The 23,804-nt window shown below is 40.3% G+C and overlaps 1 protein-coding gene across 1 annotated transcript in view; it reads right to left on the reverse strand.

Moving 5' to 3' along the window:
- ARHGAP42 (Rho GTPase activating protein 42) overlaps window positions 1-23,804 on the reverse strand; it is a 216,456-nt gene that overhangs the window by 109,901 nt on the left and 82,751 nt on the right. Inside the window, 1 exon segment of the mRNA XM_032788432.2 lies at window positions 5,055-5,126. Within this exon segment, the coding sequence (XP_032644323.1) occupies window positions 5,055-5,126 (72 nt within the window).

Below are 23,804 nucleotides of genomic sequence, written 5' to 3' on the forward strand. Positions count from 1 at the left end.
GGGAAAGTCTGGGGGGAAAAGGAGGGGGATGGTTAATTTCTCCTTGTTTTAAGACCCCAGGGGTTTGGGTCTGGGTTCCCGAAGGAAGGTTTTGGGGGAACAGAAAGTGTGCCAGACACTAAATTCTGGCTGGTGGCAGCGTACCAGATTTAAGCTAGTAATTAAGCTTAAAGGTGTTCACGCAGGTCCCCACTTTTTGTACCCTAAAGTTCAAAGTGGGGGAAAAACCTTGATAGGTTCTCATTTTTTTTTTTTTGAAGAACATTAAGTGTAATTAAGTATCACCTCTTTGTGCTGCTCTCATTCATCTCAATGCCCTTTGCAACTATTTCATTTGACAGATCCACCTCATATCAGACCCAATCATACCCTAGACTACGTGGGTATAACCACCCAGCATTGAAACTGACAGCTGAACTCAAGCAAAGCAGAAGAAGAAAAGACAAATATATTTATTTTGGATTTTTCTAAAACAACCAACTAATAGAGCTCCTGTCTGGTGGCTGAGCTTAAGAGGTGTCAGCCCAGGAACCTAATGGTCCAAAAGAAAGGTAACAAAGTCTAATGCAGGGGTCGGCAACCTACAGCATGCGTGCCACCTTTGGCACGCGAGCCGATTTTGCCTGGCACATGGCTGCTAGCCCGGGTCCCGGTCGCCAGCCCCACTCAGCACACTGCCAGCTGAGTGAACGAAACCCCTGGCCGGCAGGAGGCTGAGCAGGGCCAGTGGCTGGGACCCCAGACCGGCGGCAGGGTTAGGGTTAGGGTGCCTCCCTGGGTTGGCTGCAGCAGATGCATGTGGGCGGCAGCCCCGTGTGCCCCTTGGCTCCCCCCTCACCGCGCTCAGGTTCTGTGGCTCCCAGGAGTGTGAGCCGCTGGAGCGTGGGGCCCTGAGACTAGTGTGGGAGGGGCAGCGGCGGGTCACACTCTTGGGAGCTGCAGAGCCCGAGCGCAGTGAGCGGAGAGCCGAGGGGCAAACAGGGACCACCTCCCGCATGCATCCACTGCAGGAGCTCCCCCGGGGGAGCACTGGGCCGCAGCCCAGTCAGGCACTCCCCTCAGCTTCCTCCCTCACCACTGCTCCTCCCGCAGCTTCCTCCCCCCCCCCCGCTACCTCAGCACTCCACGTGGAGTTTTGCCTCCACATGGAGCCAGCATCTGACCGGCATGGGCATGGTAAGGGGAGTCCCAGGGCGCAGTCAGGGAGCAGGGGGAGGGTGAGATGGGTCAGGAGTTCTGTGGGGGCTCTCAGCGGGCGGGGTTGTGGACAGGGATAGAAGCAGTCAGGGGACAGGGAGCAGGAGGGGGGCTGGATGGGTCAGGAGTTCTGGGGGTCCTGTCAGAGGGCGGGGAATGGTTGGATGGGGCATGGGAGTCCCCGGGGGTCTGTCTGGGGGTGGGGACGTGGATAAGGTTGGGGCAATCAGAGGACAGGTAGGTGGTAGGCTCCTAGGGGGGCAGTTAGGGTGGAGAGGTCTCAGGAGTGGGCAGTCAGGGGACAAGGAGCAGGGGGGTGTTGGGGGTTCTGACCGGGGGAATCGGGGTGGGAAGTGAGAGGGAGTGGATGGGGGTGGGGCTAAGGCAGGGCTCTCTCCTCTTTTTTGATTGTTGAAGTATGGTAACCCTAGGTGAGTGGGGAGCTGGGGGGCGCATGGGGGCTGGCACCTGCATACAGCCTGCAGGAGCCACCAGGAGAGCGCCGAGCTGCAGCCTGGGCAGGAGGGGTGGAAGGGCGCAGCTGCTCCCCACTAGCGGCATCACCACCTTTGCAGGGCTGCTACCCCCCTGCACTGCACCGGCTCCTCCATGGCTGGGGCTCGCTGGTGCCGCAAGCGGGATGCTCTGCCTCTCCAGTGCCTCCGGAAGGCAGCTTCTCCCTGCCGAGCTGCTGCAGTGGCCCAAACCCGGCAAAGGCAGTGAGTGGACTCAGGGTGCGGGCCACCTGAGTGGAGTGGGGAGGGGAGGGCTTGCAGGGGGGCTGTGCACCCTCCAGGGGAGTTCAGGGCACGGGGAGGGGAGACCTGGTCTGGGGAGCAGCCCCTGGGCATGGCTGGCCCCTGGGCAGGCTGGCCCCTGAGGTCTGTAAAGGCTCGTTGGGATTTGCCCCTCAATGAACCAATGTGCAAGGGGGGAGGGGCGGTTGCAAGGTGGAAGTTTTGCCTGGGGCACAAAATATCCTTGCACTGGCCCTGTCCCAGGAGGTGCGTGCATCCCAGGTTAAGAATCACCACATTAAACTGATAAGATCTGCATTTTAATTTAATTTTAAATGAAGCTTCTTAAACATTTTAAAAGACTTGTTTACTTTACATACAACAATAGTTTATAGACATAGAGAGAGACTTTCTAAAAACGTTAAACTGTATTAATGGCATGCAAAACCTTAAATTAGAGTGAATAAATGAAGACTCGGCACACCACTTCTGAAAGGTTGCCGACCCCTGGTCTAAAGGATTAGGCATAAGACTGAGTTGGAAGATCTGGGTTCCAGTCTTAGCTCAGCCACTAAGTTGTTGTGTGGCTTGGGCAATTCTCTTGACCTCTGCATGTCCCTTTTCCCCCAGTTATGAAATGGGGACAAATGCCTATCCAGCAGGAATGCTGTAAGAATTAATTAATGTTTGTAAAGTGCTCTGCCCAGGTAGAGCTCTGTACAAAGTGTCTGGTGTTATTGTTCATGGCAACAGCAAATGGGAGTGAGTAATCCCCAATCACGGAAATATTAACTGTCTACAGAGTCACTGATTGCATATATCCAAAGAGGACAGTGAGTGCTGCACATTGCTCTACAATGACCTCCACACTCTGACTAAGAAGCCATGTTAATGACCTCTGGACAGAGTCTTGATTAGCTTCTCCAGACACTGTCAACAACACAGTGAGTCTCTATAGAACAGGCAATCACGTCCCTGAAGCTATGTTATTACAAAATTAAATAGCAACACAAAGAATCAAACAACTGTCAATGCAGGTAGGAATGAAAACTGCTAAAAAAACAGAAAGCATTTTCAGATGGCATTACACTCTATTATCTGCAGCATAGTTAAAAACAAATTTCCATGTTCTGCATCTGCATAGCAGGACATAGGTGTGCTAAGGAAAGCATGCAGCTGTACACAAAAAAAAATATCAAACATGAGGGAAGGAAACATCATCTTTGTCCACAGAAGTCTGACCACAAGTCCACAGCAAGAATTTGATCTAAACGTGTGCTTAGTTCCTGTACAGAGAGTTCTCCATCTCTCTGCAACACTCACAGGAGTAGTACAGAAAACACTCAAATATTATCACTTACACTCTCCATTTCTCCTCTTACCATATATATTTTCTCCTCCTGTGACTCAGCTCCGATGCAGAAAGAGTGCAAGCCCTATTATCTATTTTATAGGCCCACCACGTTATGCTCTTTATACAAGAACTAAACAAAACTAGAATGGTTTCTTCAAACCAAAGCAATATTAAAAATTGAAAGACTTCCTAGATAATCTGTTAGCAAAGTTTTAAATCAAGGGCACAATATTTCAGGAGCAGTACGTGTACTCAGGGAGTACCAGAACCATGCACCTTATTAACTATTGTACTCTTTAAATCTCTCCAAGGCAACTAATCAGTACAGTTCTGTGCACCTTAAGAATTCTGCATTGAGCTGGAAATAGGGCTTTCTAGGTTGAGAGACTACACCTAGGAAACTCCTTTTCTGAATGTACCCCCAGGTTGCCTGGGCTCAATACTGAGCCTTACTACAGCTCTTTGTGCTGCTCTGCCAACTATATAGATGTCTTAAACCACCGACTAGAGATTCTCCATATAGAAGAAATATCTGGACACTGTAATCCAGAGGGGGGCAAAGGCCGAAGGAGACATGGCCAAAGCACACTGAGCTCTGAGAATGCGCAGTGCCCCTTTGGAACCACTACACCCACAGCACAGTATAGAGTAGTGCCAAGGTGGTTCTAAACTATACCAAGGATTGAACAAGTCTTTGGCTGCTCTTAGAATGAAGGAGCCACAACCAGCTGCTTTGTCATTCGCCTCCTCTGCTGCACCCAGAGGGGAGATAGGCCTCTTTGTAAGGAGTTGGAAGTGAGTCAGTTCATTTGACTGTTTCTCCTCCCATTTTAAAACCACTATTTTTTGGTTTCTCGTTTCCTCCATCAGTTTTGTTTATCTATTATTTAAGTTTTTGTAGTGTTCCAGAGGCATAAAATTATTATTACTGATGCTTCTTATGGCAGTGCTTAAAGGACAACCAAGAACAGGGCCTCCTTGTGCTAGGCCTTGTGAAAACACCGTAGTAAATGGTCCCTACCCCCAAAGAGCTTGCTATCTACCTTGACATTATAGACACAAGGTAGGGGAGGGATGTAACACACAAGCAGAAAACATCACATTATTTCCATACTTGTGGGAGGAAAGAGGTGATATTGGATTTACTTAGGAGGGATTAAGAAAAATGGAAAGAAAGGGGAAGGGAAGTAGGGTGAGGGGCCAAGATAGGGTAGAAGGGGTAAAAGTGGCAGGTGGGGAGTGAAGCTGAGGTGAAGAAACTGTGATGGAGGGGGAGGGGGAGGGAGAGGACTGAAGCAAACAGCCAATGAGTATAGGGCAGACAAAACTGTAAAAAGTTCTCACAGTTCCTGCCTTTCGCTGCTTCTTCAGCTGCTAGGATAGGAAGATTACAGAGGTTCACAATGCACATTAGAAGACTCTGGGCTAGTAAAAACTGAGTGTCTACAATATTTCTCAGTTACTTTGGTTTTCCATATGGGAGTGAATTAAACCTAAATACAGAAAATAAAGGCAACTAAAGGATATGGCAGATTTGCTGCAAAACAAAAGGCTCTGTTAGTGCCTGAGGTATGTAATATATCCAGAACCTTAAAATGTCCCTTCTAAAATGTTCCATTCCTCTAAAGCAAAGAACAAAGCCCAATTTATCAATATACAAATACACTGAGAACAATGGTATCATTACTTTAAAATGCTTGTAATCTAACAATCAACATAGCGTGAACTTAAAGCAAATATAAAATAAATAAGAATTGGTTCCTTACTTTTGCTGCACCTATTTGTTCTTTACGAAACTTTTCCAGTGGTGCTATTAACACATCATTGGCATTCTGGATCTGAAATGTCAAATATAAATATTCAAATATGTCTCTTTTTCATACATAGTATTTAAAGAAAGTTGGCAGTGATAATACAACTTCAGTAAATCTCACTTTGCTAATCTACAAACCTGATAAAAACCCAGTGGTTTCATCACAGTTGTCAAAGAAGGTTTGACGGCAGAGTGCAGATAAGGCTCCACTTGCAAATGCTTCTTTGCTTGTATAAAGTATACTACAAAACATTTCCCAATGTATTACGAAGCATCATCATAAATAATTAAAACTTAATTATATTTGTCAATATAAAATGAAGTACTCACGCTGCATACATAGGATTCCTGGTATTTGTTTTCCCTGAATTTTAGAGTTTACAATCTAATTTCAGACAAGAGCAACAACTAGAAGTAAAACAATCTGGCAGAACTGGGGAGAAGACAAAGGTAACAGTGTTAGGAACATGACTACATAGACGAGTTATGTGCATAAATAGATAGCTTGGTCATTTCAGCAATCCCCTCTGACCATCTAGCCATGCCAGTTAAGGGAATAATCCAAAAGAAAAGCTGAACAAAAGTTACAAAATATATAAAATTGGCAACTATCATGTTTATCCTCTTACACTTAACCTGGAAGCTCTAATTATGTGATAGCTTTCATTTTTCCCATTGTTTGTTCACTTAGAGCAGGGGTTCCCAAACTTGGTTCACAGCTTGTTCAGGGTAAGCCCTTGGTGGGCCGCGAGACGCTTTGTTTACCTGAGCGTCCACAGATATGGCTTCTCACAGATCCCAGTGGCTGTGGTTCACTGTTCCCAGACAATGGGAGCTGCGGGAAGCGGAGGCCCAGCCCACGCCGCTTCCCGCAGCTCCCATTGGCCAGGAACAGCGAACCATGGCCACTGGGAGCTGCAAGTGGCTGCACCTGCAAATGCTTAGGTAAACAACGCATCTCACGGCCTGCCAGGGGCCTGAACAAGCCGCAAACCAAGTTTGGGAACCCCTGCCTTAGAGTGAAATTCACCCCACTGCAGAAGGCAAACAAAAATGCCTGTGCGTTATTTAAACCTTACTTAACCTCAAAGCTAAGGGGTTATGTGGCATGTAAGGTTTAGGCGAGGAAGAATATATTCATTTCTTTTGCTATCTTAATGTATTTATCTTTTTGCCATGCAATATCACTTAAAAAAAACCTGTACTCAATTTTTTGCTAAAATGTCTATGAGAAATCATTCATTTTCAGGTTTAGACACAACAGCCACAGGAAGACTTTTTATACGAGCCTCATTCTGAGTCATGTCACTGACTTCAGTTGCAAAGTTATATATCTCTCACACAGATTTGGTGTCCCCCCATTTTTATTGTTGTAAATTATTCACCTCAGAAATAAAGAATAAAAAAACTGATTATACAACATTTTATTTACCTTACAGGAATTAATAGCAAAGTATTTTAAATTTCCTACATAAATAATTGTTCCCTCATTTCTGGTCTTTACCACATACATTGCATTCCACATTTGGATCTTGGCAGGTAGGGAGGATGGGCAGAGCTAATGTGAATAAGACAGATATGAATGAGGAATGCTGTGGTAGCTTTACATAACAAGCGACAAGACACAGAGCTTGGCTACATTGGCACTTTACAGCGCTGCAACTTTCGCGCTCAGGGGTGTGAAAAAACACCCCCTGAGCGCTGCAAGATGCAGCACTGTAAAGTGTCAGTGTAATCAGGGCGGCAGCGCTGCACGCTACACCCATAAGGGATGTGGTTTACAAGCAGCGCTGGGAGAGAGCTCTCCCAGTGCTGCAGCTCTGACTACACTCACACTTCACAGCGCTGCCGGGGCAGCGCTCATACAGCGCTGCCGGGGCAGCACTTTGAAATTTCTAATGTAGCCGTACCCACAATGCTGTTATAGCATGAAAGCTTCCAAAGGGCTATAATAGTCCAGACAAATTAATCTGTAAAATATAAACAAAAATTCAGCAAACAGATTTTTTTCAAAACTAAGATTTCATTCCCAAAACTCACACAATCACTCTCTCAGTCAGGTGTTCCCTGCGGACAGAAGGTGGGTGAAAAAAAGCAAAACTCTCAAACTGCCATACCTACTTAACAGAAAAAGTAAGGGAGCACTAGCAGCACTCGACAAGTTTGATGACATGGTGGCCCAAAGTGACCAAGTTGAAAAACAGAACAACTGACACCGCCGCTGACAGTGTTTATGACAAAGACTAAATAATAAAATCTAGCATATGGTAGACTGTCCTGCAGACATGATAACAAAATAATAGAAGTATGGCCTACAAAACTAGAAGTCTTGAGAGCCAGACCTCACCAAAATACATTTGGCCCTGTACCTCTATGCCAGTGTGACTTCACTGAGCTTGTATTGAATTAAACATGACAGTCAGTACTATACAGTATTTCCTGTCTTATTCATTTTGCTATTGTATTAAATATTATGCTGTTCCCAAAACTGTCATTTTTCATTGATATTCCGATTTGTTATTGGTATTTAAGGTAGCAACTAGAGACCTGAACTGAGATTGGGGCCCTTATGTGCTAGGCACTATGCAAACACATAGTTAGAGAGACCAAGTCCCAAAGAGCTTCCATTCTAAATAGGACAGGCAAGGGCAAACACAGGTGAAATGACTTGCCCAAGGTTACATGGTAGGTGTGTGGCACAGCCAGGAATAGAACCGAGGCCTCATGAAGCCCAGTTTAGGGACACACCTGCATTGAATAAGTTTGTGAGGAGGAAGCTAGAGGTCTTGACGGCTGGTTGGACACGGCTGAAGCATTTAGCATCTATAAAAGCAAGGGAGATTGTTTTAATGTTTGGCACAAGAGGGACTTGGGCACTACAGAATAGATGTCTCTCTTTTTCCCCATCTCCCACGAGGAAAGAAATTGAGATTTGTGATGGAGACTTGAACTCCTACTGTCTTACAACCATTTACCACATTTCCCAGTGTACCAATATCCGTTGTGGCATCCAACAATTATACACATATAAGATGAATGCTTCTCTTTATAATCATCAGTAAAAAAGTTAATATTGATATAAATAATCGCTATTTGTCTTCAGCGTTAACAACACACTGAGCTGAATGAGGCTGTTCACAACACTCAGAGTTGTCAATTTCATGTGCCTGACGTGCAAACTCTGGAGATCACTCGAAGCAGTTCATATTTTAACGGCTTTCTTCACGACCTTCAAATGACAGAAACTTACTTTTTACTGTTAACCGACAGTTTAACTTATGAAGCACAAATCATCTGCTGCAAATTCCATTGCTGTGAAATCTCAGAATACAAAATGGTCCCTGCTCTAGACATCGTGAAAGAGCTAGTTTATATACAATCATATGGCATTATAAGGAGTTGCCAAGGAACAAGGGTTCCAATACCATTAGGACTTCGTACATAAGGGAATTTAGAATTAGGAATGGGCAATGGATATAGCTAGAAATTAAAAGAGTATCTTGATTTAAATAAAGATAGAAATAGTTTCCTGGTCTAAGTCAAGATACACAGACAGAATGCTGCACATCAGTCCCAGTGAAAAACGCGTCTCATGACAGAGCACTGATGTGGCAATCCTCTTCCTGGCAAAACTATGCATTAGACAAGACAGGAAGGAGCATTTATTTTGGGAAGAGAAGCCTGCCAATAAACTATCGGAGAGAATCCTGGCAGATGCAATTCAACAGACCTCATTACCAGATTCAGGCTGCTCAGCTGTGTAAAGACTCTCTATCTTCACTGGACTTTGGTGGCCTAGCTTTGAAAAACCATAAATAGACAGCTGGTAGACCTTTTGCCTGGCATATTTATTTTCTTTTCATTACTGGTTCATATCATTGGAATTACATTATATTATAGTTGGCTTGTTTTGGCATCTCATTTGTTGACATTTTTTGGCTAAAATAATCTGTTGCATGACTGAGCACTGGATAATCTTTACAATAACCCTCCAAAATGTGTCACTTTGCAATACTAATGCATATATATGATATGATTTTTACAAGTAAGGCTCTGGACCTTTCTTTGTACTTTCCTTTACTGAGTGGCCAATATACTATACTATATACACCTCTACCTCGATATAACGCTGTCCTCGGGAGCCAAATCTTACCGTGTTATAGGTGAAACCGTGTTATATCGAACTTGCTTTGATCCACCTGAGTTCGCAGCCCCGTCTTCCCAGAGCACTGCTTTACCACGTTATATCCAAATTCGTGTTATATCAGGTCACGTTATATCAAGGTAGGGGTGTATATAGTATATTATATATATATACACACACATATACATATATATAAACACACACAGAGAATACTATACTATAGTGTATATTTTATATATATACATATATACATACACTATATTATACTATTATACTATACATACACTATATACATACATACACACACTATATTATACTATAATAAAAGAGAGAAAAAGATAATTGAGAGTGTAGAGAAAATAATAATGTTCTTACATCACCATCTATCTCAAACTGTTGAAATCATTAATTACATCTTCTAACTGATGCTGAAAATCAATGGGAAGTGCTTTGAGCATCTAAGATTTATTCAGAGAATGTTTTAAAAAGGATTTCTCGCGTAATAATCTCTCACTTTGCAGAATGAAGCTAGATTTCCCTTTTTGAATTTAAAAACAAATTCTAAAACTGATGGGCATCATTACTCTTGTCCAATGGACTTTGTACTAATTATTACTGTACTGATTTGGATGACCTATCACTGTAACAGCTGCTTCTAAAAGATATATATAGATGTATGTATACATTAATAGAAGGAATAACAGCAAAGGAATAAACTGTCCCATAAATCTGAGATTCCGAGTAAAGCATCTTGAAAAAAAAACTAAATTATCAAATTAAAGCTGTAAAGTCAATTATTATTTGCATGTATATAATGCCTTTCATTCAAGGATGTCAAAGAAATTTGCAAACAATTAATTCAACACCCTTACAAGAAAGGTACACTCAATATACCCATCTAGAAACACAGGAATTTGCAGATCAAGTGGCCCATCAAGTCCGCTATCCAATCTCTGATTACGTCCAGTACTACATACTTCACAGAAAGAGGCAAAGAATACTGTAGTGGATAGTTATGGAATAACTTGCCCTTAGAGACAGTTCTTATGAACCCTCAGCTGGAGGTTATTTCATGCTCTGAAACAAGGTTTACATGGGTAGACAGAGGCATTTGACCAAGGTCAAACACTACATAATTTGCATAGGCAGAAACAGAATCCAGGGGTGAAATAGCTGGCCTCGTGGAAGTCAACGGCAAAACTCTGGTGGAGTATAACAGCACTAGGGGTTTCATAGATTTCAAGGCAGAAGGGACTTAGTGATCTAGCCTGACCTTCTGAATAACACAGGCCATAGAACTAAGTGCCTCACTTCTGGTCCGCCCAACAACTAGGTAGTAAATCTTCCCACCTACTGATCCGCTCCAAAAATTTATAATGATCAAAAAGGATTGCAAGTTTTGTATCATTTAAGGTTTTCAGTGTGCCAGTTTAATAGAGCATCTCACTTCCTGCAAAACTCATGCTCTCTTGCTTGCTCAGTTACTGTGCTGAGGCTGAGATCAAAGAAATGCAAAACAGAGGGATAATGTCAATAAGGTTATAATAGTTTGCTGTAAATAGCAACATCAGAACTCCTCATTCTGTTAAAAAAAAAAAAAGACATCTTTTCCCTAAAAGCATTTTTTTAAATTAGAAGCTCCTTTTAAGAAATTTTAAAAGCTTTTTTTGATCAATTATTGATTGGTTCTTGAGTACTGTACTGTTCATTCCCTGTTATTACTTAATGATAGTTCCCCTAACCCAGATCAAACAATATAATTTGTTTTGTGTTCTGTGGTATAAGCACAGTACGAATTTAGATGAGAGAAGGCAATTTCACAGTAACTTAAGGTACAACAGGCAGAGATAATAGGGAAATGATACTCTGAGAAAGTTTGAGACTTGTATAAGATCTTGTAACAAAAAAAAGGGTTGAAAATTTTACCAAAAAACAACCAAAATTTCTTTAATATTTTCAACTAGCTCTAGTTAGCAGCATGGGTAAAAGTATATAAAAAATATGTAATCATAGTTATTCTTATAGGCCATACATGTAGTTAAGGTTAATGAGCTTTTCTATTCCAACCCTTTCTTTTCAGTTGTTCATAATTTTTCAAAACTTCAGATCAGAAACCCTTTAGGAAAAGGATACTTTCTTTTTCAGACACACATGGACACGCACGCACATAAACATGCACACTATTTATTATAAACTAGTTATTGCAATCCTGTCGATATTCGTTTGTTTTACATATCAAATACCATTCTATAAATGCTGGTCATGACTCCATAGATGAGTATTGCACTTAAAGGAGGGATTCAATCACTTTTATCATGCATGACGAATACAGTGTATCCTCCCCAAAATTACAGCACTGATTACAGAATTAATCTTCTGAGAACTTATTTAAATTACTTTTTATTTACAATGAATGACAGTAACAAAATAATGCAGCCCCTTAACATTTCCTATATTTTTAAACTCACTGATTCCTGTTGCACATGCTACATGTCATGGCTGCAGGGCTAGCTGCACCTCTATCCCCTTCCACACCTTTCTGGGTGTACTCACTCAGATGTTAGACCTCATGCTTTTTCTTCTCTTTCTCTTAGACCAGGCCCTGAACTACACTATCCTGGCCCAGGTTCTTAAAACACTCTGTGGGGTGCAGAGAGTCTTTTTAAACAGTTGGAGTTCCTTTGTTCTTATCAGTTCCCGGGTTTGGCCCTGCATGTCAAAACCAGCCTGGTAGGCTCAGCAGGAGGTTAAGCCAGATTCCTCGGAACCGAAGGTTGGGCTACTGTCCCCTAACAACATTAGTATTAGCTGAAGGGTGGCTTATCTTGAGCTATTCTTTTGTCCTTCCTGCTTGTTCCCCCTCCCTTCATATAGCCTGCTATTAAATGAAACCAATATATTCATACAGTGAGCATTCCAATAACCAGGTCAACTTACAGTATTCATAAATTACAGAGCAGCGCTATGTTCATTACACTGTATTTGAATACTTTTTAGGATTAATTATCTTTTTTGTCATCGTTCTTCATAACTGAAGTTTCTCCATTAGGAACAATGAGGAAAAAAAATCACAAATGATTTTTCAAAAATCAGTTAAATCTAATACGGGACCATAAAAGTTAACATGGCCTAATCATAAGGTTATTGCATTGTATGCAGGGCAGAGTTAAGGATAGCTTTGCATTTCCATGTTTAGATTCCTCTCAAATTGAACCTTAACGTTGAATGTCCTGGGTTTATCATGCTCCAGTACATCTTCCTTGTAATGCATTTTACCATAAATTACCGATATACATACTTTAAATTCTTAATTCCATTTTAACTTAATTTTTGCCTGGGAACACATACACACAATATATACATACATATATGAATGCCAGAAGATATTAAGAATGTTTCAGGGACTTGTTTTTATTGAGGAGGGATACAAAAAGTAGTCTCTATCTGTAAACCCAGAAGTACAGTTGTTTATGTCTGTGAAGGAGTCTTAATGTCTAAAAATTACTTAAAATAGCATTTCAATATATTAAAATAACATGCCCTATATTTTGACTCATACTAAGGTTTTTAAATGAGTGATTTTTGAAGTCACATATGTTTTACACTGGTGAAAGAGTTAAAACTGATTAAATGAAAGTTTTAATATGTGTTAGATAAAACTGATCTGACCCTACGTTTAATTTGAACTGGTTTTAAATAAAGACAGATTACTATCTTGTGCTACAAAAAATAAGAGTATACTGAATGGAATGTTCCCCTGAGTCTCTCCCCATGCCCCAATGCCCTGCCTCAGCCCTGATCCGCCTCCTGTTCTCCAAACTCCTCAATCCCAGCCCAGAGCACCCTCCTGCTCCCCAAACCTCTCATCTCCAGCTCCACTCAGAGCCCGCACCCCCAGCCAGAACCTGCACCCCTTCCCGCACCCCTGCCCTAGTCCTGATCTCCCTCCTGCCCTACAAATCCCTCACTCCCAGCCCAGAGCACCCTCCTATACCCCAAACTCCTCATTCCCCAGCTCCACCCCAGAGCCTGCAACCCCAACCAGAGTCTTCACCCCCTCCCACACCTTAACCCCAATTTTGTGAGTATTCATGTCCCGCCATACAATTCTATTGTCCGATGTGGCCCTCGGGCCAAAGTTTGCCCACCCCTGCCATATAGGATGGGGCAGGGAATTTTTTTTTTTTTAAGGAAGCCTGTTGGCACATTTCTGTCTAAACACAATCTCAATATCTGATTTTTTTTTAAATTAATTATTTTAACTAACGAGGTATCTGCCCTGAGCTACTGATATTTGAAAAGTATGCAAAAATTAGGTTGTAAATGGGCTATAATAAGTCATTTGGGCCTTTGGTGGAGCAGTATGCACTCAGTCGTGTAGCCAAGGATAAATGGAGTTGACCTACTTCTCATTTGGGGAATACGGACTTTACCTACTTCTTATTAGGGGAATATGAGTTTATAGTTTAGGTTAGTTTACCCACTGTTGTTTTTTTTAACCACCACACCATTGCATATATCCATTTTCTTTTTGAAGTTCAGAGTTATCTTAATTGTGGAGTACTCCAAGGGGTGAATTGAAAAGATAATGGAGTAAAAAAGCCCAGGAAACAAATTTAATGAAAGCTGTTAAAGCCCATCTTTCCCTGTGTCCTTTCCTGATATAACTGTAAAGTGTAATATGCATTAGTTCTATAAGGAATATAAATGACTGTCTTTAAAAGAGATGGAGTCAAGGTACTTATCATTTAACCAATATTTTAAGAGCTTGTAAATCTCTCAAGTAGCTAATGTCAAAGATGAGAAATCTGTCTATCTTTCTGGAGGAAAGTGGCCTCAGGCTGCTCTCCAGTTAATTGTGACTATGTCAGTCTAAAGTCAGTAACTTATACTTACAAACTTAGGCTACTTTTTCTGTTTGGGTGGACACATGCACCTATGCAGAGCTCCACTGATGCTGATGGGTGTGCACCCAGGTGGAACAAATTGCAGGATCAAGGTCTTAGGCCTGGTCTACACTGGGACAGGGGTGGGTGGGGGTGGTATCAATCTCTTACGCAACTTCCGCAACGTACTTAGATTAACTTACCGTGGTGTCTTCACCGCAGTGAGTGGACTGCTGCCACTCCCCCGTCGACTCTGCCTGCGCCTCTGACCGAGCTGGAGTGCAGAGGTTGATGGGAGAGCACTCGGGGATCGATTTATCGCGTCTAGACTAGACGCAATAAATCAATCCCCGTTGGATCGATTGCTGCCCGCCTATCTGGCCGGTAGTGAAGACATATCCTTAGGGTCTCAATCCTGCTTCTATTCAGTTGAATGGCCAAACTCCCATTGACTTCAACAGGAGTAGAAGCAGGTTCAAAGTAACTCTGTACCATATATAGATTTAAAGGTGTATGACCACTCACTTTTATTTAGGACTGATAGAGGACACGGGAAGGGGTATTATCATCCCTTGAATAAATGCATCAATAGTTAACATTTAATACTAATAAAACTATCTTACATTTATTTGAAGATTTTCATCATAAACAAGAGGCTGGCCCTACAAGCTGAATGCCTCCTGTAACTTCAGTGGGATCACTATCATGTAAATTATACATGTTTGCAGGTCTGGACCCTAACCAGGCAAAACAGATGAAAGGTGGGAGAAATAAGATGTTCTTATCCCCATTTGGCAGACAAACTGAGACAGAGAAAGACTGAGAGACTTGCCCAGGGCACACAAAACTCTGGCACAGCAGGGAACTGAGCCCAAGTTATCTCAGTTCCAGTAAAATGCCTTGACCAGAAAACCAACCTTCTTGTGCTTGCTTCACGTTTAACAAAAGAACATTCTCCTTTTTTATGAAATATGCTGCATCACATTGCATAAAATTGTCCACTTCCTCTACGAAAGAAGAAATCTTCACATTAAATTTGGTACTTCAAAACAGAGATTTCCCTGAAGTGTTTAATGACTCATGTGTCCTGAATTATTACAAAATATTCACTTGTTTCATGTTGATTTGAGAATTCTAGAAAAGGGCAATTAAAATGCATTCAGACAAAGACATGTATTTCTATAAACAATATTCTCATTAACAAAAATACTTGTCTCCTAGAATGTATGGCTGTGCCAGAAAACCAATTTAATAATTGCCAAGTTTTTTTTTCCAGTTAAACAACGTTTTAATCAGTCAGGGAAGAATTATCTTTCTGCTAGCTTGCACTGTGTATGAACAGCTATTCATCAATACCACTTTAAATTAATGTGCTTGGGGAAATAAAAACAGTGGGTTAACATGCAAGCTTTTGATCCCAAATAAAATGATGCACAAGCATGTTATCACTAAAATGCCTCACTTGTATAGGTATATATTTTAGTCTATATTTTTGCCTTAAAAGTTACGGAAAACCATTATAAATAGGACAGAAAACTAATTTTACATCATTCAATGGTTCTATAAATACATTACATATTTTTCAGAGACTTTAAAAGTGAAAAATTGTATACTTGTCAAATTGTTACAAAAAGCATATACATATACCCAAACTTTATCAGAAGCGCTCTCATGGCTGCAAACAGATAATATCAAGCAATATACCCTTAATATATATCTTGTTTAGGTTTCTGGAAAATATCTATAAATATTACCCTTCATTTCAGCTATGCTGAGTAGCAGAGAAATTCAGATGATGTTGAAGTATGTTTAGAAGATAAACAACATTTTAACCATGGGTTAAATATGACAGAAGGTCAAACACTTCAATATACTAAACGTAGCACAATATTAAGTTTCCTGTCACTCACTTTTTGCTATTTCAAGTGTTTTTTATAAATTGCCACAAGAGAGTGCTCATAAATCACTCACACATCAGGGCTAAAAATGTTTATAAATGTCTCAAAGAACAATTTTTCCAGTACATTTTTTCCAAGTGAATATTCATTTTAATTTTCCATCCACCATGGCTTTTAAAGTGGTGTTGAAACAAAATACTGGATGTTATAGTTTCTTACATTACACAAAATAAAAAACATGTTATGGCTACAATGTTAAAAATTGCAAAGAGTCAAGAAATGCAAGAGATTTAATGTTCCTTCATCAACATTAACTAGCTATGTTACATCATATAATGGAACAGGCCAGTTATGCATGTTTGATTTTGCCAAATAAACAGTAATATATAAAGTACATTTAACCAGAAAAACAGGAAAAGAAAACACATTTATGCATTGAGTTCAAGTTAATGTTGCCATTAGAATATTAACTTTTCCATTTCTTGCCTTTGTAATTGCAGCCGTGCAACCCTAACTTTAAGTATATGCCTTTCTTAACTGCTTTCCTGAACAAGGCCACATCTAGATCAGAAACTTTTTTTGGAATAACTTAAATTTTGGAGGGACAAACTGCCTTGCATCCATATAAAAAAACTGTGTTCTAATTATCGGATAGCTTATCCTGCAATAATTAATCCACTTTGGAAAGTTAAATGCCATATATACTCGTTCATTAGCCCATTCATTTATAAGTCGACCCCCCAAGATGGATAGGTAAAAACGGCAAAAACTGTATGATCCTTTCATAAGCTGATCCTATATTTCAGGGGTTGGCAAACTTTGGCTCCTAGCACGTTAGGGTAAGCCGCTAGCGGGCTTGGACGTTTTGTTTACCTGGAGCATCACAGGCACGGAGCCCCTCCACTCCCAGTGGCTGTAGTTTGCTGTTCCCAGCCAATGGGAGCTGCGGGAAGTGGTACCATGGTAGTGGTAACATGCAGTTACTACCCATCCCTACAATCCCCCCCAGCACACCCATCCCCTCACTTTCACCAATCCTTCCAGCCCAGCACCTATCCAACATTGGTACAGGAGTCTAACAGAGAAGGGTACTAAAGTGGAAAATATCTTACCATCACCAAACGCTCCCCAAAATGGGACAAGCAAACGTAAATAGCATTCCAAAATTGAGACAAAAAGCAACATTTTACTATTGTTGGCATGGATACCAGTATTGGAACAAGGACAAACAAAAACAAAAAAGAAGCCAAACCACACAGCACTTTGCTGCCCCCGGAAGCTGGTGCCCAAGGCTACCATGCTGCTCACCTGGTCCTAGAATTGGCCCTTGTTGGAAGACCCCGGATGCTGCAATCCACTGAATGAAGCTATGCCTGTAAAATATCTTGCCAAAGTCACTGGTGGATTTCATACTCCTCTACCTGTTTTTCCATAGTATCATCATGGCTCAACCCATCCAAAACTGTCCAGCAACAGTGGTGCGGCCTATTCATATTAACTGTCAGGACTGTGGCACTCAGGAACTCCCTCCATGCTGCCTGACAACAATTTGAAAATGGTGCTGGCTTGCCAAAAGACGATAAATTATGGTATGCCAGGAAAGGAATCATGCCAAATGTTCAGTTTGTTCTCAAGTCCCAGAATTCTATTAGGCACCCCAGAATGCACCATGAGAAAAATCCCAGAATGCAGAGAGCTTAGCAGTGGAACATTGCACCATGGGGTATCTGCCCATGCACAGAATACTGTACAGTTATCTCGAAAAAGTGCAGAACTGTGTGGAGCAATGATTCACAAAGGAAGTAGTTTAACCAGCATAAAAAAGCAAGGTGGAGACACTATTTCACTGTACTGTAGTTACAGAAATTAAATGAAGGGGACACTAGCCAAGCAGTAGAACAAAGGTTTAACAAAAGAGTAAATTAAGCAAACAGTTATAAAAGCTCACAATGATGCATTAAATTATGGGTTAATAATATAATGCAAAGTTACGCTCAGAAAAGTGTAAGGTGCTCCTCATTTCCAGCTGATCAGCTGAGCTACAAATGAGTTAATAATCTCAGAATTACTGAGAATAAATGCCCAAACTACAGAAACAAATGAATACGGATAATGAACTACATACGACATACTTTTTAAAATACTCTCTTTAATATATCTTTTACAAAATTCTCTGAAGAGAGATTAATGCTAGGCCATTTCAAACCTGGGATGTGGTTAGAGGCAAGACTATAGCCCATGTCTTAAGCACCAAATGAAAACATAATATTGTGCCGTCCTACTTCCTTTTATTTGTTAAATTACCAGCATGGTTATTACAATATCACCATCTGGAGCATGTGTGGAGAGCTCAGATTGAAACTGAAGAAATATGGCATTACGTTATGCATCTGATCTAAACTGTAACGTATGTCAACAGCCAGTTCTGATACGATGTCACCTGTCTTTAAGATGAGCCTTCGTGAAGTCTCAGGAATAAGTGTTGTGCTCTCCACTACATATTCCATTACAATATATTTACTTATTTCTACCGAGTATATTTTCTGTCATCAGCTCAAGTTCGGAAACTGTATTCACCACCAGGTTTTAAAACGTGGTGGCCAGCTGAATGTCTGATAAAGACAGGAGTGATCATTTATTTTAAAAGGAATCCACAGTAAGCTCTGAGCATGCACAACATTTAAATAGGCATACAAAATGGAAACAGAATTCAAAATTAGTAATCCTCCAAAAACACGACCTACCACCACTCAAACCTACTAATTCAGCTCTCTTTCCCAGAAAAGACCTAGACATTGCTGTGTGACCTGAAGATCAACAAAGGCAGGTTCTCATGTACTAACAATAGAAACCCACTCCTGAGACACACAAAGTATTCTAGGAGCTTTACAGAACATAGCCCTCTGGTACAAAGTGTGGACAATCTTAGGTTGTGGCCCACTTCCTACCATGAGTAGTGCTTACTGCAATGAGTAGTCTCATGGAATTTCTCAACTCTTCATGAGTCGTAAGTACTACCCATTGTGGCAAATTGCAGAATTGGACTCTAATTTCAGATAACACAACAAGAAATGTGACAGAAAAGGGATGGGAAGGGGAAATAAGTGATAGCAAGCAGATCAAGTGGCTACCGTAGGATAGTTATGCATGCATCTTTATCATCTACTTAACAGTGCAACCATTAAGTTAGAGTATAATAGGACTATATAATTTGCAAGAAGGCTTGTAGATGTGAGGGCAAGGCAGAGCTAAAAAGGCTGTGAAGTGGGAAGAGCTGCAAAACTTCCATCATTTTTTTTTTTTTTATAGAAAGGAAGTAGGAAGAAATGACATTTTAGCACATCTGGATAATGCATTTTAGTTGCATGTTCACTTAGTATTTCTTTTTAATATGATTTCCTCTTAACTATCTTGTTCACTCTCAATGCATTCACTGCTTGTGATGTCTCTGGAGGAGAAAGCTAAATATTCACCCCATCTGTTTTAAATTCTGCATTCGTGAATTTGCAGTAAGCTTAAAACAGTCTTTGTTGGCTTATAAATATTTAAAGAGAAAACATCATTACACTTAAACTTCCAGAACTGCGGTTATTTTACAATAATTAAGTTTTAATGTTTGAATGCTAATCTATTTCAGTCATAATTGCAGAATTTTTGGGTAGTACCAGATCGCTAATATTTGAAGTGTAATTTTAAACATTTATTCAATTATTTACTACTGTTTGTATCCAGAGCAGAATTTACATCCATTATAATCACAATCTAAGTGCATCAGTATTTGACAAGCCAAATGAACTGTTAAGGATATTTTGATAGCTGATGCTTAAAACTGTCCTGTTGAACTGGAGAAAAGCTGCTAAGTACATTTTATAAGTCATTTTGGCTAGCAGTAAGTTAGAGGTTGCAAATCTTGCATGTATCCAGTGAGAACGTTATTTCTGATAACACACGGTAGCGATGAGCTGTCTGGTTGGTAGGTTTTATTGGCAACCTTAAAAATTATTTAAACCACTTAATGTAGTGTCATCGGTATGGTAAAAGCAGATCTGCCCTTGGAAAGATACCATAAATCCTTTCTGCACTCTGACTTGCTATCCTGGAAACAGTTTCATGTTAATTCTACTTTACGTTTAAGTACACCACAACGATTGCTGAAAGAAAATAGTCAGATTCAGTATTTATGAAAAGTTAGATACGCTACCATTTTTTCCATTGTTTACTCCACTAAATGTTTTTAATAGATTGTTAGATTTCATTTTACCAGTGTTTGCTTCCAGAAGATTAAAGTGAAGAAACAGATACTGTATCTCGAAACTTTGATCACTTGGAGGTCAAAAGTTACTTTTCCTTCCATCCTCCTATTCAATGGGATTGGAAGAGCTCTAGTTATGGCTGGAAAAATAAATGTAGATGCGGACTTTTTTAATATATTTTCTAAAACCATTTTATCTAGAAAGTCCCCAATATGATCATTAAAAATCAAAATCAAGCACAAAGCAGTATACATTTCAAACAAGATTCTCTTCAAATTGATTTATAGTACACAGGATATTACATTATGAATTCAGTTTTTTCTCATTTAATACTACAATTGTTATTCAGCATATATGAATAAATATAATGTTTTTAAAACACATTACATGTTGGTGAGTTAAAGATTTGACTGAAATATTCAAAATGATGAATGGCAGAGTGAAAATTGATCATTTGCTCCTTTCACCCTGTCTCTTACAGTACACAAAAGCAAGGGGTCACAGAATTGAAATTAGCATGGCAAATTGTAACTAATAAAAAGGACATCATATGTGTAGCATCAACCCTGGGAAATTCAGTGCCATAGGAGGAAATCAAATCAAATACTCCAGCTGGAATATTAAAGGGGCTTGGTAATTTTATGACCATTAATAACTAGGCAGTTGCTATGCATGCTAAAACCAAGCTAATCAGATCTCAGACTTCCAGGAACTTGCTGATTGCCTGTAGGGGCGAGGATGTAATTTTCTCACATGCACAGCATTATGCATTTGCCAATGAGTTGTGTATGCTCTTCCTCTGAAGCACTAGCTACTGCCCAGAGGAAAGATTTATGACTCAATTATCCGATTTAAAATGGCAAATACTTTCAAGGGTCAGTTTGAGTAAAATATAAATACATTTGAACACCACCTCTTCAAATTCATGTAGCATCTTCCATCTGAGGATCTCAGAGCACCTTAGTTAGTAGACCGTCATGGGAGACTAAGACACACAGAAGTCAAGTGAATTGATTTGCCCAAAGTCTGTGGAAGAGTTGGAAAGATGTCTTGGTTCCCAGGCTTGTTACTTGATCACAGAATTATCCTTCCTCCCACCTTGACAAAATTAACTCTGATTCGAGTTTCACTCCTTTCCCAGTGCCTGGTTGAGATAGAAACTTGAATAAAGTGGCCCGGTTAGGACTCAACCCTCTTTTTGATAGGAAAACAATTTACAGGAAGAGAAAGAGAGATGATATCTACTACATCCACTATTGTTGGTGCACATATGACTAAATGAACCCTACTGAGACCGTACAGAGGTTCTTTCACTAAATGGTTCTCACTGGAACTATCACGGTTCTTGGTTTGTTATATAGTGGTGAAGACCATGATGTCTTATCCATGGTGGTGAAGAGGGCTGCAGCCCCTCTTCTATAACGCAAACCTCAATGAGTATCCATTTTTTAACCTCCTGCCTAGACTATAATGCAGAACTGAAAACCACTTGAAGGCTTCAGCTGATACAGAACGCTGGTGCCTGCCTCCTGACAGCTACAATAGGCACACGAACATCAATGCTCAAACCTTTTTATTAGCTCCTTGTTCTCTTCTGGGCACAATTCAAGATGTTGGTAACTCTCTCAAATGTGGTGGTGATGGGCAAAAGAGTGCCTAAGAATGACACCGATTTACTCAAGAGAACTGCTCCCTGTTTGTGTTTGGAGACAGAGCGACTTAATTTAGTGACAAGGATGAATATTTACTACATTTGATTCCTGGCACTACAGCAGAGCGAACTCTGCTAGGGATGAATGAGCTAGCTTCTTGTCTGTTTCACACACCAACAGAATTGTAAACCAACTTCCAGTCACAATATCTTCATTAACTGCTGCACAAGCTAGAAAGAACACGGCTCAACTTTGACTCGAGGTGGAGTTTGCAGCAATGGCCATTAAAAACCTTTTATTTTTTTTACACTTATAAACTTAATACATTTTATCTGGATGTCATTGAGACAATCATCCTTCCCTTAAACCCTGGTGTATTTGTATCATTGCATTTGGCCACAGTGCTGCATGTGGACAGTGGCAGAACTGCAATCAAGGTGTAATGGAGACGCAAATGTTCTGCACCGTTACCCTTACACCAGCGTTGTCCATTTAGAGATGGTGCAGCTTTGCAGCATAGAAGCAGCAGTAGCAGGTTTATATGCATTACTAAACCAAGCCTCTAGGACTCATTTATTTCGAATTTAACATATTAAGGCACCTACACTATAGTGCAGGAGAAAAAAATTAACTCTGTAATGAAGCCAAACAGGAATTTTAAACCTTTATTTTGTAAAAAGGTTATTAAAATCCCCCAAAGCCAAACATCATACATAAACTTTGTGCACTATTTGAATTTTTCATGATGGTTTGATGAAAAACTGATTGATAAAGAAAGAATAAGATGAATTCAAAACCACTCCATTCTGATTACCAGTATTTTTCTCACTGGACTGTCTGTTTGGCACCCCTTTTTCAGGAAATCTAAATTCCCCTGTGACTTGTCCTTTGGCCACATTGTTGCTTCTCATTTGCTGATTACAAGAAAAACAATTTTTTTTTATTTTTTTTTTATTTTATTTTTTATAATTTAAATGGATAATATCTATGTTTATTTTTGTACATTTTCTATCTTAGTTGATTTAAATTTTCATACTTGCGGGAAATTATGAGAGGCAGATAATTATTTAATGACAGTAGATGCTGAGATTCAAAAAATTAAAAATAAAAGCTACCTAAATGGTGCCCCTGCTCCAGTTCTATTTACACCTGCACTACGACACATTTTCTACACATTACAGTGGGACTTTAATATAAAGTTCTCAAGTAGTATTTTTCCTAGTTAATTTATTTCAATTACTATTTATAGAAATAAATTTGTCAGTTTGTGTACGCACAGTGAAATCAACATTTCATTTGCCGACAAAAAACTAATTGTTCCAAGCCTATATATGGGTAGTGTTTGTTTACAGAGTAGGAACCTCAACCTAGACACCAGTTAGGAAGAGCTACTGAGTATTCCTTCCATTTTAAAAAAAAAAAAAGTTAGCAGAGAGTTTATGCACAGTCACTGCAGGCAAAGAACTGAGGTCTCTAACATGGCTAACTCCAATTTCATCCACAACATCACATTGCATTTCAGGGCAACTAAATCAGGCAGCTGTGCAGGCTCCAGCTCGGCTGAAGATAGTGGAAGAATTGCAGAGGCAGAATGCAGATGTGTTCTCTCAAAATGACCTGGGCTGTGCCTCCACAGTCAAACATGAGATATCTCCGACAGATTTAAAAGTTTATTAGAAAATATTTAAATAAAGATGATACAAAGAGTTTGATGTGTCAGTCATTAGTCATCGGGGGCAACATACAGAGTATGGGGGGGATGCTGGTATTTGGTTATGGTTCAGCATATAATACATACAGTCTGTAATGTCCCCAATGCGAGGTGTACGGTGGGTGGGGTCAAGATATAGTAGGGGAGCAGTGAGGGTAC

The sequence above is a fragment of the Chelonoidis abingdonii genome, chromosome 1 (assembly GCF_003597395.2).
Source record: "Chelonoidis abingdonii isolate Lonesome George chromosome 1, CheloAbing_2.0, whole genome shotgun sequence".
Taxonomy (NCBI): domain Eukaryota; kingdom Metazoa; phylum Chordata; order Testudines; family Testudinidae; genus Chelonoidis; species Chelonoidis abingdonii.